This window comes from Condylura cristata, unplaced genomic scaffold (genome assembly GCF_000260355.1).
Source record: "Condylura cristata isolate star-nosed mole 26May11 unplaced genomic scaffold, ConCri1.0 scaffold00017, whole genome shotgun sequence".
NCBI lineage: Eukaryota > Metazoa > Chordata > Mammalia > Eulipotyphla > Talpidae > Condylura > Condylura cristata.
The window spans coordinates 29,093,786-29,120,243 of NW_004567118.1; the positions used below are offsets into that span (position 1 = coordinate 29,093,786).

Genomic DNA, 26,458 nt, shown 5'->3' on the forward strand with positions numbered 1-26,458 from the left:
GCCAAAAACAGAGATCCATTTTATGTAAAACGGAAGAGATGAAAAGAACTGAAAAAGCTGCTTAGTGTTGCAGAAGTTCTTCTAGGGACTGAAGTACTGGTTGGGCCTACCTTTTCAGGGACCGTGTCCATGACCAGGTCTCCATACATGTTCATCACCTGCAGAGAAGATTGGGGGCAACTTGCCATGGAGGGTGCGGCATGGGTACAGGGCTCCCCCATGCAGAGGGCCCCAGACACCCGGGTCCCTGAATCCCCTTTTGGGCCTGTTTCTCTGCCCCTTCTTACCTGGTCATTGAGCCAGTTCTGTCCATACAAGGTCCCCAAGTCATCCATGGTCAGCACATGCCGCTTATAGGCCACTCGGAAACCCCTCACCATGGCATTGCCTGGCATCCGTTGGTATGACTGGATCAGCTGCAGCACCAGGCCCTTCCTGGGTAGACAAGAAGGGAGTCACACAAGAGACGAGGGGGGCTGGGGCACACAGAAGCACCATCTACTACCTAAGGTAAGAGTCTAAACTGACCCATTTTTTTGTTTTGTTTTGGGGTGTTTTTTGGTTGTGGTCCTTTTGTGGATCTACTAGTGGCCAACTCCCCGAAAAGAGACACATGAATACTCAGGTACACATAGTATTTCAGGGTCCCAGGTGAAGACCCACCCAGTCAGCTTACAGGGGGTGTTGGCACCTTGCCTTGCAGACTCCTCCCCTTCCGCTCTAGCTTCCTCCTTCTCCCCAAGTACATCCCTATGGGAAAAAAGGCAGCAGCATTCTCTTCCCATCCCCCAGTTGCCAGTCCTCTTTTGAAGGGCACCTCTTTCACACCTCACCTGGAAGGCGTAGAGAACTCCTGCTGGAAAATGTCCTCCAATTTCTCTACTACCTCATCAGTGCTGAGGGGAATGAGGCTGCCATAAGTTTGAAGAAATTCATCCAAAATGCCTAAGTGGGAAGAGAAAGGAGTCAGGTGAGGCCTCCAGACTCTGATCTAAGGATCAGCTGTAAGAGACCAGGGCTTCTAGGTTCCTTACTCTGCACACAGGTCACATGTTCCTCCCGCAGGGGGCTGTGCTGGCCTGCTTTCTCCCCAGGCCGCTCTGCCTCCTCTGTAGTGCCCAAATCTGAGCCTTGAAAAAGTTCCTGGGCCACATGGTCCCCGATGCTACACACATTGCTGATGAGGATGCTGGCATCAGGGGGTGCCAGACTCCGCTCCCCTTCAGGACCAGGTGGTCCCCCAAAGCCATTGGGAAGAGTACACGAGAGAAGGCCTGTTGGCAGGAGAAACAGGGCATGGAGGTGAGAAATTGGCTATGGGAGGACCATATGATGCACACAAATTAAAAGCATGAAGAGTGAGTTGAGCAGAATCTACCGATTTAAATGCTGAAGAGCAAGACATGAGATAAGCATGTCCAAGAGGTTATAAAGGGACATAAAGGAAACATTCCTACTCAGACAAGAAGAAAGCAAAAACAGTTTTTAGAGAGGTAAATTTCAGAGATACCTGTCACCGCCATATGCCTAGCACCTACCACAGTACCTGGCTTATCACCAAAGGCTCAGTAAATATTCAAAGTACAGTCATAAAAAGCCTAAAATATAGTTGGGGTTCTCTGCAAGAGAAACATCCTAAGTGAGACTGTTACAATCACAAAGGTGCTGTACTCCACCACTCACTGTACTACGGTCCAACACTAAGAATGGCACTCTCTGGAGATGTGCACACAGAGCCTCTTATCCTGAGGCCAAAGAGGAATTTCAAGTGAACAAAACTGATTGTTTCTAAGTCATATCTTCCTTTATCATTTTTTTTTTAAGATTTATTTATGCATACAAGAGCTGGCATGCAGCCCTGACGCGCGTGGGGGGTAGTGAGAGGATTCACCAGACAGAGCGGGGAGCAAAACACACATTGCTGATGAGGATGACTAAACTGCAGACTGACTAAAATGTACTGCTAAGGGAAGCAGCAGGTGAGACATAAGAGGTCTGCTGTACCCTGCAGGTCAGTTCCCTGGCTGGCTGGGGATCCAACTTGTGCTGCAGTGGCTGCCAATAGCTTGATAGCATGGTCTTCCCTGCACAACCAGGGAAGCCCCCTTTCTCATCTTTACATAGGATACCTCTTTATGGATGCTATGCCCCTGCCTTGACTTCTGAGGTTTAATCCCTGCTCAAAGTAGAGTTTTAAATATTTCATAGGTGGGCTGTCCCTGCGAGCAGAAATGGGTTAAAGCGCAGCACTATGAAGCTATTGGCAGCCACTGCACCATGAGTTCAATCCCCAGCCAGCAAGGTGACCCACAGGACACAGCAGACCTCTCCTGTCTTGCCCGCTGCTCCCCTCAGCAGTGTATTTCAGTCAATCTGGCTGTTCTGCTCCCCACCGTCTCTAGTGAACCCTCTTACCCCCTGCACCTCAGTTCTAGTATGCATAAATAAATCTTTAAAAAATGAGACATTTCATAGTTATTCTGCTCCCCCTTCTCCCAACTCTGTGATTCTACATTTCTCAGGGCCAGTTCACACCTCAGAGAGAAGCTTCTGATCCTCCAGGATCTTTGCCCTCCAGCCCCTCCTGTGCTCCCTTACCATCTTACCCGAATCAGTGTCCAGAGGAGACTTTGGAGTCCATCTTAATCCATCTTCCTCCATGGGGGGCCCAGAGGGCACTGGTGGAGACCCTCTCACCCCATCCTCAGCCATGAGAGCACCTAGCAGACCCAGCCGGGGCGGAGGTGGCCCCCGAGGGGAGTCAAAACGACAACATGGGGATGGCACCTGTGGTGTCACACCCCCTTCCTGGGGTGAAAGATGGTTCTTGGGGTGTGCAAGGCCGCGCCGCCGGCCCCGGTGGCGCCCCCAAAGCTTCCAGTGGAATGTCAGCGAGGTGCTTTTTGAATAGAGCAGCATTCGGAAGGCTCTCATAGCTCTGCGGCGGCGCTGTGAACAGGCTTTTCGATGAATAGGACGAGGTGGGCGAGACCGCTGGGAGGTCCCTAGCTGACCCCATCTGGGAGGTAGCCTCCAAGCTGCCACTTCCTCTTCCTCATCTTCATCCTCCTCCTCCTCCTCTTCTTCCTCCTCTTCACTAACTGAAGCATCAAAAGAGGGCCGAGGGACAGGGAGGCGTCTGGCTGGAACTGTGGTCCCTGACCCAGGATCTGGCCCAAAACCTCCACCAGATTTGAGTCGGGGCTTGGGTGGTGGGGGCCATCGAAGTCGTTCTCGTCTGGGGCTTGAGTAAACTGGAGCTATACCAGGTCCAGAAGGCTCAGGCCCCCAAGACCCCGTCCCTTGTAAAGTCTCTTTCATCTTCCAGTCGCCTGTAAAACAAGTTTAGAGTATCAGAATCCAATTATCCTGTCTCTTCTTCAGTATTTCTCCCCTAAAGCCATATGCAAATTACTAATGAAGGGGGTTAAAAAACTTAAAATAAGGGGCTCGCTGCACTCTACAGTCCATGTCATCATCTCTCCCCTGCCCAGAAAAAGACAAGGAAGAATGGCTAAGCAGCAGGCCTCAGGGATCTTTTCCTTCAGGTCCCCAAGTTAAACCCAGTATTTACAAGTTCTGTTTTCTCTATTTAGTGCCACCAGGGCTATCCTAATTGAGAGCCTAATAAGGGACACAGCTCAGCGCGTCTTTACGGACTCAGTATCTGCGGTGGACAAAACTTTCAGATGGAAACCGTGGTTTAAAGTGGGAAGAGAGTTCTCTACCATCCTGGAATGAATGGGAGCTGTGGGCATGCTCAGGGCGTCTCAGGAGGGAATGGGGATAGCAAGGCAGGGAGTACAATTTCATAAGAGGTACGAATTTTGAAGAAAACTGAAAGGAAACTGACTCCAGGCTCATCCAGGTGAATGAAGGCGCTGGGACAACTGCGCCGCGCGAGACAGGCTGGCCCAGCCCCCTCTCACGCTTAGTCCCGGGAGACTAGAATGCGTCCCAGCACCGGTATGGTCCTACAGGCTCGGCAAGCCCCGCGAGCATGGGCCTTATGATTAGGAAGCCTCTTCGAGGGCCTCCTGGACCCTAGTTAGGTGGGAATGAGATACAGAAACGAGAGAGGCCGAGGCAGGACTGGGGGGAGGGGAAGGGGCGTCCTCACCCGGAGCTGGGAAGCCGGGCGGACGGGCCCGAGGGCGGGCGTCTCCGGCCTCAGGCTTCCCGGCTCATCTCTCCGGCGACGGCGGCGGCCCCGCCACTCCTGCTGTCTTCAGGCGCAGCTGTACCAATTCAGGATTTCAAAGCTTCTGGGCCGCGCGCCGCGCCGCTGAGCCGCCCCACCGAGGCCGCCTCTTGCTCTGCTTCAGCCTCCACCTCCACCACCTCCCCCCACCACCACCACCACCACCACCTCCTCCTCCTCCTCCTCCTCCTCCTCCTCCACCTCCTCCTCTTCCCCTCCCGCGAGCCCCAGGCCCACCGGCGGTGGCGGCGCACTATTAGTACGTCACACCCGGCGAACAGCGCCGCGCAGCCACACGCGCCTAGTCCCACCCACCCAAGAACGTAACGCCACGGGACGGGACCGCCCCGCCCCTAGTCTCCCACCGCCCCACCTCCACCAACACCGTCACGGGGGACTGCGCTTGCGCACACTCCCTGACCCATGCTTGGGAGGCGTCCGGGTTCCCGGCCCTTTTGCGCTTGCGTTTCGCGGGCCACTTCACACCCCACTGCGTGTCCCCTACTTTCTCCGCACTCGCGGGCTGGAACCCAGGGTCGTGATCCTTTGATCTGGTGGAGCACGCCGAGGAAAGCCGAAGGGCAGGGAGATTCCGACCCAGGGAAGGGGCTGAGGCCAGGCAATGGGGAAATGGATCCGAGGTATCATTTATTCTCCTCTTTATTTAACTTTAAGCAAGGCTTGAGCAGAGAGTGATGCAGGACCAACACCAGGGCATCCGATTCTTCCAGGGCTTCCCCGGCGACGGGTCCCAACTTTGAGGAACTTAAGAGTAGCCCTACCATGCCAGGGAGGGTGCAGAGCAATAAAGGCAAAACTTCGAACCCAAAGTGTAATGTGACAGCAAAGGGACAGTCCTCTCGTTGAACACCTCCTGCCGATGGGGGGCGTAATAAATACACCTCTGGAGATAATGATGACAACTGGGGCTCAGTAGGTGAGAGAAGGAAGTGAGGATGAGGCCTTTTGTGGGGGGGTTGGGGGACCGAAGAGGGGAGAGGCAGAGGGTGTCAGAAATTCCCTGAGTGGAGGGGGAGGCCCCGAGGACTTAGGCCTGTAGGTAGGATGATTCTCTCAAACTGCCGCTAGATGGTGGTGCTGTTCTGGAAGCATTCCAGGGAGACCCAAAGCACATGGAGACAATGCCTGGCATTCCTTCCTCACTTCCCTAAGAATTTGGGGCTGAACAGGGGGTATAAGCAAGATACTCTACTTCTTTAATATAAATGAAATCAAAGGCTGGGAGTGGAATGGGAAAGGGGAGGAACAAAGAGTCATAACCTGTCAAACCCTAGGTTCCATTGGAAGGTATTCCCTGTCCTTTGTCTAGTCAGTTCTTGGCTGTTTTCAAGCTCAGGACTACGTTTTATACCATGATCACAGTTTCACAAACCCCAGGAAGGTTCCATGTGGAGAGAGGCTAAGTTTTGCCCTCGCCCGGGGGATTACCACACTCAGAATATCCCCTTGATGTAAATGGAAGACACCTGAGAAAAGGGAGAAAATTGATGCTCAGTGAAGCACAGTGATGCAGATACTCTGATGTCTCACCCTGTCTTCTCCAACTCAACTTTTCAGCTTCCTGAAAGTACCTAAGTATTCTGTCCTTCATTCCTCAGATCTGCCTTTATGCCCAGGCTGCCAACCTGCTGTGGTAGCTCCCTCGTCACTTCCCCCTGGTCAGAAATGTCCTCCCTCTGCTGCCCACATGACTCTCACCTGCACTGTAGCAGGTGTTATAGGCCCAGTCTGGGTTGGAAGGCATACTTCGTATACATCGGAATAGAGTCTCCTGCCTTCCCTGCCCCTCTCGAGACACCAACTGACCCATGGTGAAAGTCACATCATGAAACAGGACCTGGCAGGAAAGGCAGGAGTTGTTGAAGAAAGCAGGATGGCGTGGCTCAATTCTGGGGGGGCCTCGGGACCCCAGAGATGGGAACCAAGGAAACAAGGGTCTTCTAAGTTTGGTATGAACAGAATGATTAGAAACCCGCAATACCAAAGAAAGAGAAAAAGAAAGAAACCCGTAGTACCAGGCATACAGGGTCATAGAAAACAGGCTTCTGGTCTCCCACGTTCGGGGTTACCTGGCTGTACAGCAGATAAATTCCAGCATCCCAGACTCGAACAACATATCCTTGGGCCTCCAGGCCTCTCCCATGCCTGAGAGCTGGTTGCCACATCACCTCTGTCACATCCAAGTCCTCTGGAGGTGAGGAATATGGTAGTCAGGATTCCAGTACACTTAGACACTTCACCTAAGATTCTTTAGGGCCCAGCTGCCAGCCCCAGAATTCCCAGATCTTGCCCCTCCCAAAAAGCCATTATATAAAATAGTGCTCACCCTTGGAGGTGATGTTAATAGGAACAAGGTGCAGAACTGAGTGCTTCTCTGAGGAGAGAAGGAGGAAATCTCAGCAGCGCTCACCGGTCCCAGTTGCCCAACTTGTCAGCCCTTCACCCCCCCACCCCCAGCTCAGGCAACAATCTCCAAGTTGTCCGCTGCTAGGTTCCCTCACTGGTCACCGCCCACCCTTGTGGTACCCCAGAGGCCTCACTCTTCTGTTTACGGGTGGGCACTGCTCTCCTCCTTCGGGATCTCTCCCCATTTTCCCAGGCTTCCAGGACATCAGAGCTCTGCTTGTGGAAAGATGGTTAGAGTTAGTCTAAGAGACAGGAGTCCTCTCTTCTCATTCCTCCCCCAACCGCTGCCCCAGGAATGCCTCCCATCTCTCCTACACCTTTCCCCAGCAACCTGAATCTTGGTGCTGGCGCTCCTCCAGGATCTGTTAAGCACGAGAAGCATTTAATCTTTAACAATTTCCTTTCCTGAAATGGCTGCTCCCTTGATCTCCAAACCCAGGACCCTCGTTTGTACCCACTTTGCAGATCAGAAAGCTAGAACCCAGAGGCCCAGAGACCACCCTGACACCCATCCTTCTCTCCCAAACTCTTCTCTACTCACCTGCTCCTGGAGGCTCGGCCATGGATATCCTGCCCCCTTCTCCGAGGGCCTGGCACTCCTCTGCAGCCGGATCACCTCTCTCCTTAAGGTTTGCAGCTCTGTTTGTTGGGTCAGCAGAGCCATGGCACAAGCCACAGCCCCCAGAGCTGCCCCCCAACTCAACCAGAAGGCAACTGAGAGTGCTGGCTCCCGGACCGGAGCCCCCATACCTCCCGGGGTCCCTTTAGGGGCTAGCAAGGAAGGTGAGTCTGGCATGAGCTGACGACCCTCCCAATAGCTGTGGCCTCAGGAGTGGGGTGGCAAGGTGACAGGGAGCAGTGGTGCAGAAGGGAAAAAGGGTGTTACGCAAGGGAGAAATAAAAAGGAACTTGAGAATAAAAAGAGGGAGGAGAAAAGCAAGCTAGGGGCACTGAGGGTGCTTCTGGCACCCTGCTCCAGGACCAGTGTGGTCTTGAGCCACCCCCCACCTTTCCCCCACATACACACACCTTCTTCCAACCTCTGGATGATTTGATGTCAGTCTGTCTAGGAAGGACAGGGCTTTCAGTGACACCCAGGAGGAGCGGCCAGAGCACAGGAACCCTGGGGCGGCCCCAGAAGAGGGGGAGGGAAGGTTGGCTGGCTCTGGGGTATAGTGCCAGGAAGAGGGATGGAGAGGCAAGCAGGACAGTATTGAGGGTCAAGGGATGAGGACAGAAGACCCTCTGACTCCAGCCAGGGAGAAAGATCACTGGGGAGATTTGCTAGGAGTGACTGAAGGTAGAAGGGAAGGGGGAGTCCGTGGGGAGGAAAGCCAGGGTCGAGGAAGCAAGAAACTGCTCTGGGGTTAAGGCCAGGCTGGGTGTGTTGGAATAAGGCCTGCACTACTCCCTGTGCTGAACTTGGCAAGAAAGACTTCCTGTTTCCCGAGAAACGCTCTTACATAAGACTCTGGTCAAAGAGAGAAAGAGACAGCCCCGAGCACCCTACCTCTGTAGGATTTGTCCCCTGGACTCAGGGACCCAGGTTTCCATGTTTCTGGGCCCTGGAGTCCTGTTTACTGACTCTAAGCCCCTTTCCAGGCCTGCTCCCACCCCACATCCTAGTCAGGCCTTGTGCCAGCACCTGCTGAATGTCCCAAAGCTGCCAAGAGGAAGGGCCTCGGCTCCTCCCCGCCAGGGATTCCCCACAGGAGGAAGCGGGCCTCTAGGTAAATGAGGTTGCTTCCACTGGACCTTGGGCAGAGGATTGATTTTTTTTTCTCCCTGGCAATTTGCCTTTCCACTCTGTTCACACCTTGGGGTTGAAGGGGGCAATTGAAGGCATGTAGGTTCCCATTCCCAAGCCTGTAGGTCACCCTGGAATTCCAGATATCCTGCACCCCACTCCTCAATTCCCAGAATCCCTTCTTGTAACTCTCAGTTATGCTGAGAATGTCCCCTAAGCCCCAATAAACAGAGAGACAATGACTTATTCTCTTTAATATCCACTTATCAATATTTTGTCACAAAAATAATAAAAATAATATCTGTTTTTAAAATCCACAGGGAATTATCAGAGAAGGCGCTTGTCTTAGTCGCTTACCCTTCACATTCGGGAACTCCTGGCCTAGTCCCAGTTTCTGGCATCCAGTCCCACTTAGTGCCTGAAGAGCAGTATTCAGGACCCATCCTCACCCCACAATACAGTAAAACAGTGTCCTGGGGGGCAGGGGGCAGTGTCCTGTGGCGGGTGGGGGGGGCAGGGAAATTGGGAGATTAATGGGGGTGTTGAAAGATCGGGTTTGGGAGCTAGTGAGTGGAGAGTCAGAGGTGGGGGCGTTACCAGACAAGAATGGGGATATTTATGTGGTATGGAAAACGTGAAGAAGCCCTGGCAGCCTACAGAGGGTGGGGCAAGTCGGGGGAGGAGCAACCCAGAGCAGAGGGGACAGGGTGCTGGAGAGCTGTTGTGGGGAGTTGTCAGCCTGGGAAAGCCAGCATGAGACCAGGGGCCCTCAGTGAACTTGGAAGAGTCCGAAGTAAGTGAGAAAGGGGGCAGCCTTGAGATGGGTCCAGGGGAGGGTGCGGATCTTCAGGGAAGACCCTGGCCGCAGGGGCAACAGCCCGGACACCTGGCAGAGCCTGATTTGGGGCCCCAGGGAACTGGCTGCTGTGGCTGAGAACTCTTCCAAGCAGCGCAGGGCCAGCGTGTCATCCACCAGCAAGTCCAGCTTCAGGTAGACAGCCTTCCCCTCATCAAAGTGCACCTGGGGAGTCGGGGGGAGGGGTCCAGGCCTCTGCTTGCCTCTGTCTCCAGTTCCCTTAGAGCCCCAGGATTCTACCCAGCCCAAACCCCAAGCACGCCCCTCTCCAGGATTTAGCTTGCTACCACCCCCTAAACCAGTCACTTCTTCCTCGGGTCCCATTTCACCCAGGAAGCTTACCTGACAGTACAGGAAGTAGAGCCCAGGCCGTGTGACTATAAATTCCCCACTCTGGCGGTCATAGCGCAGTGGATTGGAACTGTTGATTTTGGTCTCCTCCCAGCCACTCACTGTCCCGTCTGAACCTGAATGTGGATATTCAGAAGGAGAGGGGAAAGTCCCTTTACAGGACTCTCTCACACTCCCCATTGAGATGATAAACCTCTGGGGCCCACCTTACCCGGAAGATATACTGATGGCCTAGGGCCAGGGCAGAACCACACCTGATGGAGCCCAGAGTGTAATAGGAAATGATTGAAGAAATGTATGACCAGATGCAGCATGTATGACCAGAACGATAGAGCCAGTGGTTGCCAGTTACTTGTACGGAGAAGAGCAGGATTAAAGAAGCATGGGAGTGGTTTTTTCTTTTGTGTCTATATTGTTCGTCTCTTTACTCCAAGAATGTATACATGCACTACTTGAATTGTTACTTGAATTGTTAAAATTAAAAAGGATAAAATGGAACCCAAATGTCCATTAACTGATGACTAGATAAAGGCAGTGGGAAATACTGTTTGACATGAAGAAATGAAGTGTTCTCACACATTCTGATGTGGATGCACCATGAAAACATGCGAAGTGAGAGAAGTCAATCCCAAAGGACCCCATAGGATAGGATTTTTATGAAATGTTCAAATAAGAGAAGGGAAGTGGATTTGCAGTTACTTCTTAGAGAGACGGGGGTAGTGACGAGGCTACCGGGTTTCTTTTTGTGGTGATATAAATTGCTATAGTGGCAGCTGTACAGTTCTGTGACTAGAGGGCAAGCTATGGGTCAATTGTGTGGTATGCTAAGTCTCTGAATAAAGCCACTACGGCCTCACCCACACCCCCAAAAAAGAGAGCAGCTCAAGAATTGCAAATTGCATAGAAGATAAACAATAAACCAACAAAGCACAGGATCAAGTGACTTCCCAGGTCCTCCAAGGACCATGCCCAGTCTACTTCATTGCTGATCTACACACTCCTCCAGTTCTAAAGGCTCCAGTCACTCTGGCCTTCTTTCTGTTCCTGCCACACATGAAGGTCATTGTCCCCGCAGGCTTTTTCCCAGAACTCTCTTGGGAATTCCTCCCTGCCTGGCACCTTCTCTCAGTCAGGGCTCAATCCTTCAGAAAGAGCTTCACTGGTCCCCCAGCCCCAGCCCTGCTTCCCTTAATCTCTTCACGTAGCCCTTTTTCCTTCACAGTGGTCACCAACATGGAATATCATGCTGTTTACAAGTGTCTTTGACCATCTGATGCACCCAAGTGGACAGGGCAATGGTTGCACTCACCACTGCATCTCTGGCCCCGGAGCTGGCCTGCTCTGGCAAACATGGGTAGGAAGATAGCAGGAAGGAGGCCAACTTAGCCAAGTCACAGCTCTTTTTGTTTGGGTTCCCTCAGGCCTCACTGGTGGTGTCAGAAAGATTGCCTGCACCAGCCCCTCATCTTCCGCCAGCCCTGGACTCTGTCCTTGGTACTGTCTCAGGAAAATGAGATTTTTATTCCCACCTATTCCCACAGCCTACACCCTGCAGACTGCCATCTAAGTCTCTGGCCTTAATGTTTTCTGCATTGCCTTATTCTTAACTGCCACCATCAGAACAGCCTGGGCACATCAGACTCGTCTAGACCAAAATTGAGCTTGGCCCATCCCCCAAACTCACTCTGTTAACATGTATTCCACATTTCGCTCAAGGTTCTAACTCTTATTGGCTATCCCAGCCTCCGTCTGCTCGACCAACCTTATTCACTGATCACCAATTCCTAGCAATTCTGCTGCCTAAATAGCTCATTGTGTCTCCCTCCCCAGGGTGGCCTCCGCCATTTCTCACTAGCACTCCTCTTGGCCTCCTTTCTCGCTGTTTGACTTCCTGTTTCCAATCTTGCCTATTCCAGTTTATTTCCTACACACAGCCACAAAGAGATGTTTCTAAAATGCAGCTGTGATCCTGCTTCTCCTGCTTCGAGCTCAGAATAGCTTCCAGACTTCATGTGACGTGGCATCCATATTCTCCATTCCTATCCTGCTCCTCTAGCACTTTATCCTTCAGCCAACAGTGAGCTTCTCTGGGCCTCCAGCCTCCATAAGACTCCGCACACTCACAACTTTTGCACAAGTGATTCCTTCTATCTGAACCTCATCCATCTTATACTTGTGCCTCAAGGTCCAGGGAAGCCACGCCTTCTTGGGAAGGAGTCCCTGACTCCATATAAAATGTTTGTCTTCCTCTTTGCAAGCATGTGCCTCTGGCTCCTTTCATTATTGTTCTTGTCATGGTACACTGTAATTTACACATTAATATGCTTGTCTCCTCTCTTAAACACTGATTCCTTGAAAACAAATCTGGGTATTACTCACTGTGGGCACCTGGCCTGGTCTTTGCAGATAACAGGTTTGTTTGCATGTTTGTTGAGTGAATGAATAAATATCATGGCAACCACTAGAGTGAATGGTCCATAGGGGAAGGCAGCTCTGCCATATAAAGAGTAAGAGGAGAGGAGAGAGGGCATTCCTAGCTACAGAACCAGCTTGAGCAAAGGATGGTTGTGACCAAAGGGCATGGCCTACTTGGGACAATGGAAGGTTGTTTGATATCACTCAGCTTCATAATCACAAACCTCAAATGGACATTCCTTACTGTCTGGCAATCCTACTCCCCCCACTCCCCACCCCAACTAAGCTTGCTTGTGCACTCACCAAGATAGGGATTTTGTATCTCCTTTCCTCGAACCTCCTGCCCCAGACTTTAGTTCTCCAGAGGATCTAGACAGTGGGTGCCTCATCTCCCTCAACCTATGCTACAAGCCGACCGATCCTCATAGTTTCTTTGACCCTCATGCATGAATGGAATGGAACTTTCTGTTCCTCTGAAAAGCATCCCCTCCCATGTTCTTGCATGTTGTCCTGCAGGTCCCCTTCACCCCGGCACCAACAATCTCCTCTTACACAGGTCATGTCCATTACAGAAGTACGTAAGCTGGGTTCAAATTCTGGCTCTACCACTTAATATTGTCATGACCTTGGGACAGGAGACTTCCATCTGTAAAATGTAGATGATCAGAATATCTTCCTTTTAGAACTCAGTAACTGTTAGCCAAGATTCTTAGAGTATTACTTACCACTAAAAGGACTGAACTTTGCCTTGATCCACACCCTTCTCCACCACTGGGCCCATTTCTCTGCTATGGCCATAGCAGAGTAAGTTACCAGAGTAACTTATGGAAAGCTATCACTGTCTCCCAATACCCATTCTCTCTTTAACCAATCCACACTGATTTCCATGCTAAATACTCCACTGAAACCACCCTCATCAAGGTCACCAGTTGCCTTTTAATGTTACCAAACCCATGGGTTATTTCTCTGTTCTCATCTCATGTGACCCCTGAGCCACAGTTAAGAGACAGCCACATCCTCCTTGAAACTTTCTTCCTTATGCTCCAGTAGACTACCCCCCACACACCCTGTTTCTTCCCCTCTCTTCTCTACTTCCACATGTGCAGAAGCTCTCGGCCCTTCTTTCCCCTGGCATGTTATCCTGTAACTGTTGATGCCATCCTGATTTCATACCTCCTGCCCTAATCTGACCTAGTCTACGACATCTACTGATCTGGCCGTCTATTCATGGAACTCACTTGTTTATTGTTATTTATTCACTTGCTTATTAATAGATCTCAAATCTAATTATTAATTTACATACCTTCCTACCTATTTCTTCCTTAGTCAACCCCATCTTAGTAAACAACATCCTTTTCCCAAAGATGCTCAAGTTAAAAACCGAGAAGTCTGGCCCTCCCTTGTGGCGCAGCAGGTTAAAGCACTGCACTAAGAAGTTGAAACCACTTCTGCATGAGTTCGATACCCGCCTGCCCCGGAGGTGACCACATGGCGTGGCAGACCTCTCCTGACCCGCCCGCTGCTCCCCTCAGCAGAGTACTTCGTCGATCTGCCTGTTCTGCTCCTCACTCTGTCTCTGGTGAAGCCTCTCGCCACCCCTGAGCCTCTGGCCTGTACCCCAGTTCTGTATGTACAAATAAATCTTTAAAAAAAAAAACAAAAAACAAAAAACCGAGAAGTCTTTTCTGATTCCCCCCTTCCCGTATCTTGCACAACCCACCCACAAGCAAGCCCTATCTCCAGGCCATATGCTGAATTCATCTACATTTATCCACCTTGGCTGCCAACCTCTTAGGCCACATCACCCTCATGTCTTGCTTCCTGGCCTGTCTCAGGGAAGGACATTACAGATGTGGGAACAGTATATGCCAAGTCCAGAAGAGACATGCTGGTGGGGAGGAGTGTTAACCAACAAGTATAGAGAACACACAGAGTGGGCAAGAAAGAGAGATTTCATCTGGACCATGAAGGAACTGGAAATCAAGACCAAAGCAACAGAATAATGAAAATGCAGCTTAGGGGAGCTTTGCTTGACGACACTGGGTCAGAGTAGTGAGTGGGAAGAACATGGAATGGGGAAAGGGCTGGAGGCTGGGTTTTAGATATTGAATGAGGAAGGGGTGGTGTAGGGATGGAAAATAAGTGCAGAGATAGAAACATTCTGAGGAAAATGATCAGAGCAATGAAACCTCCTGGAATAGGAAGAGGAAGAAGAGGAAGGAGTCAAAGTCCTTGTGTTCTTGGGCACAGTGAGGACTAAGGAGAAGCTGGGGCCTGTGGTTTGGTTGGGGGCAGGGGCGGGGCTGGTTCTGCCTGGGTTCCAGGAAGGGGCAGAAGTTTTCCTTGGTCTGGTGCCTGAGTTATAACGCACAGGTTTGGGAATTGAGAGAACCAAGTCCTGAAGACTTTTGTGAACTGGCTTCAGGGTTCCACAGTTGAAGGTGGGAAGGAGAGTGAGGAAGCAAAGATTCTGAGGGGCTCCTTTTCCAGAAAGCTAGTGCTGTGAGGGTGAGGGGAGAGCTCAGAGGTGGGGACGGGTCTCACCGGCCTGCGCGCCATCCTGTCCCGGCTGGGGGTGAACTGTAAGACACAGGAATGCATTGGTGAGCCCTGCCCTCCCCCTCCGTCCCTCTCCTCCCTGGGCACAACTCATCCATCACCCACCTTCATAGTGGGCTGCAATCACTCTGCGAGCCCGGGGTTTCCGGCCTTTAGATGCTGAGAATCAAGGAAATACAGATGGGCAAAGCAGCCCTTCATACATCTGGAGATCCAGAAGCCATTTCCTCAGTCCTATTCCCCTGAGAATCCTGGCATCTTTTTTCTTGTCCAGATTCCAGCCTGATTCTCAGGCTTTGTCTTCCTTCATAAGTAGAATGACTATATAATTGATCATCCAAACTGACAGGGCTACTTCTAAGAGCATAAGGGGTGCTATTAATAGTCACACTGAGGTTAACAGGTGTAAGCAAGAACAATCTCGTGCAAACCTCTATATGTGGTCACATGGTCACCCCACTCTTAAGTCTTTGGAGCCTAGATCTCTGACTCCCCTACCTCACCTCCATCAGGACCTCAGGTGTTCTCCTAACCTCTGCCTATCCCTCCTTTGTATGTGGGATAGGGCCTAAGGTGAGAAGCAGACCCATATGATGCAAGGCACTTCAGAGGGAGGGTCAGAGTTCTAGACTTAAGTCTCAGCTGGCTAGCTGTATGACTCTGAACCCCCTTCACGCTCTGTACCTCACTTTCTGTATTCACACATGAGGATGATGGTTTTGTTCTGCCTGCTTCAGGGGCTGTTACCATGAACAAAACAATGATGAATCTAGAAGCCATCACAAACCAGCCACTGTTATTATTCCCTAGGTGGGGACCAAAGGATGCTCACCACTCCTGCGGGGCCGAGCCAGTCGTTTCAGAAAAGACATGGGATCCTGGCTTTTCTCTGGCTGCAGATTCAGTCCCTAGGGGGATTAAGGGCAGGACTTAACCAGGGTCTTGCCAGGGATTCCCAGAGACAGAAACTGAGACTGACAGGGTGGCGGGGTGGGGGTGGCTTGAGGGGGTTCAGAACAGGCACAGTCAGCAACTAGCACAGATCTCTTAAGGAGGGACTCAGCTCCTCAGCCAAGTGTTTCTGGGGCCAAGGGGCGGAGGCAAGGTCCTGGGGACAGGCCCCAGTCTTCACTCCCTCCAGGAGCCCAGCCACATCTTCACACACACACCCCTCTCCCATTACTCCCCAACACACACAGAACCAGCACAGACCCTGTGCTCCATGGGCACGCTGGGCATGCCAGTAGCCAGTGAGCATGCACAATGGGTCCACACCCTGCACACACAACCAGCATGCCTCTACCATGGCAGGCGCCTGTAGCTCGTCCTCCCATCTCAGCCACAGCCAATAAATAAACAGTTTGTGCTCAGGTGACATGAAGCCCTCACACACAGTTGTCACTGTCCCTCCCATACCCTGCACTGGTGCACACATCCCTGACACAGCTGGCACAGGCAGAGCAGACCCTTCATCCTCAGTGCACACTCACCTCCCAACAACCTGCAGACAGCACCCATACCCACTCACCAGCAGGTCCTGGTCCTCCTCTGCCACCAGCTCCCCCTGGGAAGGCTCCTGCTGGGAAGGAGGCAGCGTCACCCAGTCCTTCTCCACCTGACTTCTCACCCTCCACCCATCTTCCTGGGCCCTTGCCCTCAGCCCACCCGGCCCATCAGCTGCTCAGCGGACTGTTCCTCAGCTGACCAGGGAGGGGTGTGCAGCAGGGCCTCACCTGGGCAGACAGCGATGCCCGGTTCCCCAGGCTGACCACGGCCAGCAAGAGGCCAAGACAGGCCAGCGCCAGGCCCAGGCCCAGCACGAGCGGGGCCAGCAGGGCGGTGCCCGGCTCCCCCCGGCGCCCCCTCCGCCTCTGGCTCCGACGGGCGGCCATGGGGGCGGGGGGCTGTGCCTGCCTCACCGCCCCCCCATCCCGGGACCCGAGGGATCGGGGGAGGGGGACGGGCGGGCGGAGCGGGCTGGGGAGAGGGAGGGGCAAGGGAAACGCGGCGGGAGGGGGATGAGGACAGGAAGCCGGACACTGTTTGTGTGATTAAACTCCGAGCCCAGCGCCCGCGGCTTGGGCGCGCCAAGCGGCTCGGAGCGGAGAGCCCTCAGCGCCCGGCGTGCACGAGCGGGCGCCGGGTGTGTCAACTTGAAGCCGGCGGAGATCCGGGTGTCGCGGAGGGTTCTCCCAGCCCAGGCCCGAGAGCGAGCGAAACACAAATGAGCAGAAACTCCACCCAGGCCTGTGCGGTGGTGAACTGGCGAGATTCCGGGACCCTACAGGTGACCTGGAAACTCTCCAGAGACAGTGGGGTTGTCATGTAGCACTCTGAAGCACGATCACCACCCCAGACTGCTTTTACTCCCCACCTTCGTCAACATTAGGGTTTTTCTCAGCTGCACTCGCTTTCCTGTAAGAAACTGGAAAAGACCCTGAGAACATCACCGTCCTGGGGTCATGCTTTCAGTTTTTTCAGCAAATCCTTTGGGACTTGATTTAAACTTGAGAGTCCTGCTGCTAAAGAGGGCAGATCTCTCCTGGCCATGTGCCAGACACACCCCCTCAGGGGGTTCCCCAAATCCATTCCTCTGGACACTTCTGAATACCCCTCAGGTGGAGTCACTCCAGCCCTTCAAAAGAATTAGGGAAAAGCTGGGCCCTTTTTGCCAGGTAGATGCTTTTGCAAACGGTAAGACCATCAGAAGTTTATACTGTGATGTTCATTTGCACATTTGCAGTGAAAAACACTAGAAAACAATCTTGCTGCAGGTGTAATAATTAAAAGGAGAAAAGTTATGCTAAGGAGTAAGTCAGGGCAGAGACTCCAGCCTACGGCCTCTGCTTAGCCCCATGCCTGCCCCCACGTCAGTCTTGGGAGGTGTCTTTTCTATTATGGAATCTGCTTAACTGTTCCCTTGCTTCAGGGTTTCCGTGGCTCTTTTTTCTTTTTTTTTTTCCCATTATTTAAAAATTTATTTATTTATGCATAGAAGAACTGGGGTGCAGGCCTGAGGACCAGGGAAGGATGGAGGATGAGAGGATTCACCAGAGACAGAGTGGGGAGCAGAGCAGGCAGGCCTACTGAAATACACCGCTGAGGGGAGACAGAAGAGGTCTGCTGAACTATGAAGGTTACCTTGCTGGCTGGCTAGGGATCAAACTTGTCGTGCAGTGGCTGGTGACAGCTTCATTTCACTGTCTTTAACCCCTGTGCCACCAGGGTGCCCCTCCCACCCAGCTCTTGTTCCTATTTGCAACACTCAGTCCACCCCTAGCCCCAGCTTTAAGTCACTTTAAAGAGAGTTTCCCAGGAATTCCATGGTGGCAAAAGGGGCTAAATCTCAGCACTATGAAGCTGTCTGTGGCCACTGCAGCACAAGTTTGATCCAGGCCAGGGAGGTGACCCACAGGGCACAGCAGACCTCTCCTGTGCCACCCACTGTTCCCCTCAGCAGTGTATTTCAGCTGATCTGCCTGTTCTTCTTCCCACTCTGCTTCTGGTGAATTCTCTTACCCCCTGCACCTTTGGCCTACACCCCAGCTTTTGTATGCATAAATTTAAAAAAAGAAGAAGAGTTTTTCAAATCCTGGTTCACAATTAGGACTCTCATTGCCCTTATTCTCTGTTCTGGTGCCCTTTATTTCTTTCTTAGTCATCACAATTTTAGTATGTATTTGGCTACACTCTCCCTAGACACTGTAGAATATAAGATCACATTCCTGGCTTATCTGCCTATTGTCTGTCTCTAGATTGTAAACTGGGTTAAGACATCATCCACTACTGTTTCCCCAGCACCTGTTAAATGCTGACAAATATCCAAATACCACTAGAACATCATGTTGATAAGACAGAACAGAATTTATTGCTTACCCTTGACAGTCTGAAAAATGCCTCACAGGGAGATAAGAAAGGCCGTACTATGTATCAAGACTTTGAAGTCTGTTTTAAGGCAGGTCTTTCAATGCTGGGGTAGGAGTAGGGGTTGATTGGAGTTGGGTAAGAGCTGTTATACAGTAAACCACAGTCCCAAAATAAAGGCCCCATGCTAAGCCCCCAGGACCGGGTATATAGTCTAACTGGTTTCAACCCCTCCAGGAATATAGTCTTATCTAGTCAATATGGAATTATTCAGTCAGCTTATGCCCTCTTCCCTTTCATTTTTGCAAATTTTTCTGAGTATCTTTCTGATTACTAGATGGGGTGCTGCCTGGTTCATGAATTGTTCAATAAAACCAATTAGATCCTGAAAATTAACTGGATCAGAGATTTGTAATTTAGAATGAACATGCATGATTTTGAGGTGAGGGTTCAAATAGTCTTGAGTACAAATGTCAGTTGATGCTTTTATTTTATTTAAGAGTTGATGGCTTTTTTAGTAAGTTCCTTGAATAAACAATAAAAGTTAATTTGCAGCTTCATCTTCCTGGTTAGAAGTCTCTTGGAATACTACCTCTGCGAGTGAAGAGAGTGGAAGAGTCATGGTTAAATGTAGCTGTATGAGGGGACGTGGTTTCAGCTGTCACCTACATTTGTTAGTATGTTAAACTGAAAGCTTCAGGGGGACAGGGCCGCATGTGTCTTCTCTATATTCAGGGCCTAACACAGTGTCTGACAAATAGGGACCCTCTTCAGTGAATGGTTGAGTGGACAAACGCTTCATTTGGGCTTCTAGAGGATGACATTTAATACAGGAAAGCAGAGGAGCATTGTGCTCTGGTGGAAAACCCAGAAGGAATTCTGGTCATTTTCAGGATCTCTATAACTTAATAGAAATGACTCTAATTCCATTTTACTTCAGACTTGTAATCTACCTTTTTGCCTTGATACAAGCAAGAATTTGGTTGCCATTATTCTGTGCTTAACAGCTATGGACCCTCCCTGAAGGCAAAAAGGTTAAAGCACAGCACTATGAAGCTATCCGCAGCCACTGCATGGGAGTTCCATCCCCAGCCAGGGAGCTGACCCACATGGCACAGCAGACCTCTCCTGTCTCGCCTGCTGCTCCCCTCACAGTGTATTTCAGTCAGTCTGCCTGTCCTGTTCCCCACTCTGTCTCTGGTAATCCTCTCATCCCCCACACCTCTTCATACCAGTTCTAGTATGTATAAATAAATAAATTTTAAAATACAGCTGTGATTAGGGTTATGTGGGTGCACAGATGACATGAAAAAAGGAATAATGGGATGAAAAGGATTTTCTGAGACGATTGGGCAAGAGTTAGAAAAAGTCAAGGAAAGAAACATGAGGTACAAATTGGTACTAGAGACTGTGGTCTGAGCTAGGTGAAAAAGCACTTGTGTGTAATCCTGAGAGAGGTTGGGGCTTCTCACCAGCCTGGAGCTGAGTAAGGCCTTGAACTTTTAGCCATGGGAGTCTGTTTTTGCCATAAGCTTCCTTCTTCAGGTGACCAGAGAGCTCCCCAGCTGAAAATTCCCAATCCAGGTAAAGGCAGTTCTTTCTGCTGGTTCTTTCTTGAAGTACCTTGGGGTTCAAAAGCAAAGGACAGGCCCCAAGTGGGCTAAGCCCTCCAAGACTTAACACTTAACCTAGCTATGGCTTCAAGAACTCCCTGAGGTGTCAGCCTCTCTAGGAATGTGGTCCTAACTGGTCAGTGTTGAATTTTCTGGTATGCATAGTGAAGTAACTTTTCCCAATCCCCAAGAGAAGATGAGATAACCTGCCACACCTTTTCCCCAGTAGGTAGGTTACCTAAGCCTGAAAGTAATCACTCTTCCCTTGTGTTGTTCCTTTTCTGCCTTTCACAACCTTTCATTCTGTATGATTTCCAGGGCTGTTTTCTGCTTGTTATATGAAAGGCTCCCCGATTCACAGTTCTTTTACTATTAAGCGAATTAGAGCTTTAAATTAGCTCCATTAGATTTTTATTATTTAATATTGGTTTTCTTCCTCAGTTTACCAGCCTCCCTCCTCACCTCTGAGGCCAAGACCCTTGAAGTCAGACTTCTGAGATTAAACTCAAGCTCTGTGTTTGTGACATAACCTTGATATTTAATAAGTAGCTCTTCAGCTCCACTGAGCTTGATGAATGAGCCACAACTACCATCAACCTGGGTGCTAGATACTGGAACAACTAGATACTAAAACAAGGTTTCTGATTCTAGACCAGGCCTTTGTCTCGAATTTCTCCTCAGATACCACTGAAATAAAAGGATAAAAACATAGAGTCAAATGGGAGAAGGGAATGACAGCCATGGCTGTTCATTTAGGCTGTTGAAGAAAAGCAATGTCCTCAGTGGGCAGGCAAGAAAGTGGGAGAGGTGGGACTAAAAATTTAGACGTGATTGACAAACAAAAACAAAATTCCTGGCTAACCGTGTCTCTAATAACTCCACATCACTTTGTCACTCAAAAATCATATCTTTTCTGACACAAGCTATGCAACCTCTATCGACAGACATGATACGGATGGAGGGGAAATGCTCTGAAAAATCAGACTTTCCATGCTAACTTATGTTATGACCTCCCTTTTTTGTATAATTGTAATATCAAAATATTCTGAGCAACCTTCAGCTTACAATTGGACTGCCTCAGCCTCAGAAGGCGTTACCTGGCCCTGACAAGCAAGTACTGCACCAGGGTGAGAAATTCCTCTCGAAGTCAAAAGTCATTAAACAACTGGCTCATTAATAAAAACAAATGGCTGTTACTGCAGTCTCTCTCACTGCCAGACTGAGGAAAACCCAAATCTTATCACTCTACCTCACATTCAGCTTCTATTCCTTTTCTAAATAACCACTCAAACTTTCTACCTTCTTCTAGTCTTTGGATATGGAAATTCACCCAAGTCGCTTATGCAGAGGTAATCAGGTTTTCTACCATCTGGACTTCAAGAAAACTTAAACATTCTAACAAGTTTTTCAAAGAACCTTACCTTAATTTGATTTACAAGAAATTTCCTCTTCCAGCCCTCACTTTACTTTACCCCCTAGGATGTCTCTATGAGAATGAAAGCCTTTAAGTAATAGATAATGTTTAAGGGACTTTATTTTGGTTAATCTTCACTGTGGTAAATATAGTAATATTAGTCTTAAACTTTGTGAATCTATGTACCTGTTTTTAACCTTGATAGATTGATTTTTTAAATGTTATAATTTCAACTAAAGGTCAAAACGACCCCAGGCTATTCTTAGCAAAAAGGTGATTGCGATCTCAGCCCATTTCATATGCTAATGTCATCCCTCTGCTTGCCTGAAGTGTATAAATAAAACTTCTGCTAAAGGCAGAGCAGGAAGACTTGCACCCAATTCCCATTCCCGTGTCTTCCTCACACCTGCTCCACTTTTTTTCCTTTTTCCCCTTTTTCAAGGAATAGCGGCTCGCAGATGCGGAGATTCCCACCATGAGACCCTGCCTGTTCTGCCCCCCAATAATCCGTGATGGGGGGCAAAGTCTCCGACACTTCTCAGATAAAATATCAGTGTGTCTCCATAAAAATGAAATCAATTGTCTAAAGGAAATTAAGTTTTCTTGTATGAATGTTGGCAGACCAGAATAAATGTTCTTCAGCCTAGCAGTTGGGGGACCCACTGACAGCCATCCTCTCCCCATCCCAGCTGAAGCTTTTTAGTTGATGTGTCCTATCACAAAAAATTTCCAGGCATGAGGCCTTTTCTGGGGACGCAAAGGGTTAAGGAGTGGCGCTGCAAAACTGGCTTCAGTGGCTTCAGTGTGAGTTCAATACCAATACCGGCCAGGGAGCTGACCCCCTTGGCACTGCAGACCTCTCCTGACCCGCCCGCTGCTCCCCTCAGCAGTGTACTTCTTCAATCTACCTGTTCTGCTCCCCGCTCTGTTTCTGGTGAAGCCTCTCACTGCCCCCAGTTCTAGCCTGAACCCCAGTTCTGTATGCATAAATAAATAAATCTTTAACAAAAATTTGGTAAATAAATCTTTAACAAAAAAGAAGAAAAATCAATTCCAATCTTTAGAAAATAATTTATTATAAGAAAAAGTAAGATATCATATGATATGATATTATTTAATTGATACATTATTGGTTATGATCTTAATGCTTGACTCATTCTGTATTATGGGATTGAGGGCACAGAGGAAAAAGTATTCATCCTGCCTACTGTTCAACCTGAACTTGACCAATATCCATATAGCCACAGTAATGTAAATAATGTTCATTGGACTCAACTTCAAGAGTCAACCTAGAAAAAAATCTGGAAGACTTACCTGTGTTTGCAGAAAAAGCCGAAAAACCTGAATTTAAAAAAAAGAAACCGAAAAAAGGGTGCAACCAAAAAGAAGGAAAAGGGAATTATAAAGTGATCTCTTTCCCAGAGACACTCACAAGAATGTATGGAAAAATAGAGGTTTACTTAAAATCAAAATTATTAATATAAACAAAACAATAATAATATGGTCACTATTGGGAAGAGAAGAGCCACAGGAACAGAAAAGTTCTGTCCTTGAGTCCTGTCTCTGTGCCTTAGGACACTTCCTATTGCGTCCAGTGAAGTAGGGCATTTTAGTTAGAATTTGGGAAGTAACTTTCAGAAGTACTAAAAACAGAAACTATTAAGAGCAGTTGCCTCTAGGTTCTGTCTGAGAGTGGGACAGGGTAGACCAGAATGGGAAGTAGCGGGGCACTGGCTGTTGTCTTCATCCTAATCGCTTCTGTTCTATTTTATTTCTTATCAGGTGAATGCAGCATTTTAATTTGTAAAAAGAAAGAAGTCTTGCTGAGGAGAGGGAAAATCATTCCCCACTGGGCTGGGCTGTGATCACACCTGCTAATGGAAAAAAACAAGGATTGGACCCTTGGAGACACAAATCATCCTTAGAGCTTTTAACTTTGGCTCAAAAAATTAATTCAACACACTTAACCTTTTTGTTCTTGGTTCGCCGCCAAAATGAAAATTAACTTGAGTTTTTTTGGACACTGATCGGAAGTGACTTGGGAAATATGTAGGAAAAATACTGAAAGGAAATCTGCCAGTATGATTTCTCCCTTGTCTTTTTACACTTTTCTTCTTAAATTTTCTACTGTTATAAAGAAAGGAAATTTAAAAATTTTTAAAGGCTTGGTTTGATTAATACCACCTAAGTACAAAGAAAGAATTTCACATGGTCTGCAAGGGTGGGGTCTGTGTGCTTTACTGGTCATTGTATTTCCAGAACTAGCAAAGTTTGTTGAATGAAAAAATATAATCTAATCCAGGACTGGCAGCGACTAATGAATTTTGAATATTGGTAACAGTCTGACCATTCTGGTTTGCAAACTGGGTCTGGGGAAAGTCCTAGGAGGAGGGACTTCTAAGGTTAAGCTGGACAGCCCTCACGCTCCACTCCCAATAGGCAAACTGTGATGAGTTGGTAACAAGCCTAGGAAAGGACTGGATGCTCATCTCTACCCTTCCAAGCTATCATCACATACAATTAATTTTATTTTATTTTAAAATTATTTGTATTTATTTATGCATACAAAGCTGGGGTATAGGTTACAGATGCTGACAGAATTCACCAGAGACAGAGTAGGAATCAGAATAGGCAGATGGTCTGAAATACAGTGCTGAGGGGAGAAGCAGGCAGGACAGGAGAGGCCTGCCACACCGTGCATCACACACACTTTAGATCAAAATTCATTAGCCCGGACCCTTCCCGGTGGCACAATGGTTTAAAGCACAGCACTACAAAGCTGTCCAAAGCCGCTGCAGTAGGTGTTTGATTCCCAGGCAGGGAGGTGACCCACATGGCGCAGCAGACCTCTCCTGACCCGCCCGCTGCTCCCCTCAGCAGTATACTTCGTCAGTCGACCTGTTCTGCTCCCCACTCTTGTCTCTGGTGAATCTGCTCACCACTACCACCCCCCCCATCTCTGGTCTGTACCCCAGTTCTTGTATGCATAAATAAATAAATCTTTAAAAAATTTTCATTAGCCCAGGCTAAGTCTCCTTCCCCCCATTCCCACCCCCTGTCCCCGACCTTCTCTGGATTTTCACAAGCAGCCATTCACTGTGCCCTGTCCTGTTTCCGCATGGCCCACAGAATGGGTGCTCCTGAGGCCTGGTTGTCATGCCAGCTACCAGGTACACTGTAGCCTCCGCCTTTGTTCTTGGGGCATCTCTGTTTTCCTGCTGTCCTTTTGAAACCCTCTTTCCTTGGTCTGACACTTCTCTGCTTCTGTTTTCCTTTACTAATTATTTTAAAGTTGGTTTATTATTTTACCAAACTTGCTATCACAAATGGAGTTTCTGTATACATTCCATAATGTATCATACTTTAAATTGGAATTTTTTCAGCTCTTTATTTTGAAATTAATTTTGAAAAATTTTAAACCTACAGTAAAGTTGCTAGTACAATGTCTTTAGACTGTTCCCTTTATTCTCCAGTAGTTAACATTTTTCTATCTTGTTTTATCTTTCTCTTTACATATACATCTTTTTTAAGATTTATTTTATTTATTTTTTAAAGGTTTATTTATTTCTGCATAGAAGAACTGGCATACAGAGCACAGGTGCAGGGGGTAAGAGGGCTCACCAGAGACAGAGTGGGGAGCAGAACAGGTGGATCTACTGAGACACACTGCTGAGGGTGAGATGACATGGGAGAGGTCTGCTGCGCCTTATGGGCCAGTTCCCTGGCTGGGGTCCACTCAGACCTTCATGGTGATAACACTGAGACTGAACCCCTGGGCCGCCAGGGAGGCCTCGTGAAGGCTAGATCTTTTTAGAATAGGCAAAGGAAAAACTCACTTTCGTTGTTGTCTCCTCCACTCTCATTGCTCTGCTATAGTGCTTCACTTCTGACAACAGCTGCGCCCGTTTGCCACACACTAGCATTAAGCAGCTCTGACACACCAAATTGTCTCAGTGCTAATCCATCAAGCTGGATAGAGTGTCACATTCCACGGATTCTGGACAAGACCGTCCCTTCCCGCCACACTTCAGATGCCAACTGCAAGTCTGCTTCTGACCAACTGGCTGTAGCCCCACAGCTGCTTCCTCAGGCTCAGTTAAGTTGCTAGAGGCCCACAGAACTCAGGAAAAGTGAACTTACTATGTTTTCAGTTTATTACAAAAGGCAAATCTCAGGAGCAGCCGTGCAAAAGCAGCACAGGGCGCAGCTTTCCTCACCTTCCCTGCGTTCTTCCAGCACCTGCACATGTTCACCAATCAAGAAGCACTGGTAACCAGCCCTTTGGGGCTTTTATGCTGCTGTCCGTGGTCTTTTTTAAAGATTTATTTACTTGCACACACAAGAGCCAGCGTCTAGGCCAGAGATACAATGGCCGGGGGCAGGGTGGGAGGGTTCACTGGAGACAGAGTGGGGAGCAAAACAGACAGACCAACTGAATACACTGCTGAGGGGGGCAGCCGGTGAGACAGGGGAGGTCTGCTGCGCCAGGTGGTCAGCTCCTGGGCTGGGGATCCAACTTGTGCTGCAGTGGCTGTGGAGAGCTTCATCGTGCTGAGATTTCACTCCTTGCGCCAATAGGGAAGCCCCTCCTTTTGTTATTATCACGTGTGGAAATTCTAAGGTATACAGTATTATTTAATTTAGTTCTTACAACAAACCTCTATGGTGATACTGTAATCCCCATTTTATAAATCAAAAAATCAGAGAGATGAAACAGATATGGACAAATTCAGTGAGTTAACAACTAGAACTGGATCTTTGATGTCTGTTGCTTTTTATGCTGCATGTGTCTTCTTGAAGCATAAGGGCTTTATTTAAGAATAAATCTGAACTGGGCCCTCTCTGAGGGCACTATGAAGCAGCACGAGTTCAATCCCCGGCCAGGGAGGTGACCCACCTGCCGCAGCAGACCTCCCTTGTCCCACCCGCTGCTCCCCGCAGCAGTACATCTGCCTATTCTGCTCCCCACTCTGTCTCTGGCGAATTCACTCCCACACCTCTGGCCTATACC

The 26,458-nt window shown here is 49.2% G+C and overlaps 3 protein-coding genes across 7 annotated transcripts in view; all 3 read right to left on the minus strand.

Annotated features, from left to right (window-relative positions):
- Positions 1-4,370, minus strand: part of SENP3 (SUMO1/sentrin/SMT3 specific peptidase 3) — an 8,456-nt gene extending 4,086 nt beyond the window's left edge. Inside the window, exons 1-7 of one of the 2 annotated variants that reach the window (XM_012726691.1) lie at positions 4,121-4,341; positions 2,607-3,332; positions 1,035-1,274; positions 834-945; positions 664-750; positions 288-435; positions 111-158 (exon numbers count right to left, since the gene is read on the minus strand). In XM_012726691.1, the coding sequence (XP_012582145.1) occupies positions 111-158; positions 288-435; positions 664-750; positions 834-945; positions 1,035-1,274; positions 2,607-3,321 (1,350 nt within the window). In that variant the 5' untranslated portion in view covers positions 3,322-3,332; positions 4,121-4,341. Of the gene's footprint in view, positions 1-110; positions 159-287; positions 436-663; positions 751-833; positions 946-1,034; positions 1,275-2,606; positions 3,333-4,120 lie in introns of both variants that reach the window. The other variant, XM_004684652.2, reaches the window with a different exon arrangement.
- Positions 4,371-4,843: 473 nt separating this feature from the next.
- LOC105853147 (tumor necrosis factor ligand superfamily member 13-like) lies at positions 4,844-7,741 on the minus strand. Of its 2 annotated transcripts, none has more exons than XM_012726641.1 (6): positions 7,170-7,741; positions 6,763-6,844; positions 6,549-6,596; positions 6,292-6,410; positions 5,921-6,059; positions 4,844-5,688 (listed from the first exon to the last, which is right to left on the minus strand). In XM_012726641.1, exons 1-6 carry the CDS (start codon positions 7,422-7,424, stop codon positions 5,579-5,581), a joined length of 753 nt encoding a protein of 250 aa, XP_012582095.1. In that variant the 5' UTR covers positions 7,425-7,741; the 3' UTR covers positions 4,844-5,578. The 2 variants fall into 2 exon arrangements, with proteins under 2 accessions (XP_012582095.1, XP_004684711.1); XM_004684654.1 differs by having other exon boundaries at positions 5,579-5,688; positions 6,763-6,841; positions 7,170-7,424.
- A 27-nt stretch (positions 7,742-7,768) lies between these two features.
- Positions 7,769-16,511, minus strand: TNFSF12 (tumor necrosis factor (ligand) superfamily, member 12). Of its 3 annotated transcripts, none has more exons than XM_004684655.2 (7): positions 16,290-16,511; positions 16,085-16,132; positions 15,389-15,464; positions 14,662-14,715; positions 14,542-14,577; positions 9,574-9,698; positions 7,769-9,396 (listed from the first exon to the last, which is right to left on the minus strand). In XM_004684655.2, exons 1-7 carry the CDS (start codon positions 16,446-16,448, stop codon positions 9,145-9,147), a joined length of 750 nt encoding a protein of 249 aa, XP_004684712.1. In that variant the 5' UTR covers positions 16,449-16,511; the 3' UTR covers positions 7,769-9,144. The 3 variants fall into 3 exon arrangements, with proteins under 3 accessions (XP_004684712.1, XP_012582093.1, XP_012582094.1); XM_012726639.1 differs by having other exon boundaries at positions 16,085-16,135; XM_012726640.1 differs by lacking the exons at positions 14,542-14,577; positions 14,662-14,715 and having other exon boundaries at positions 16,085-16,135.
- Between the last annotated feature and the right edge of the window lie 9,947 nt (positions 16,512-26,458).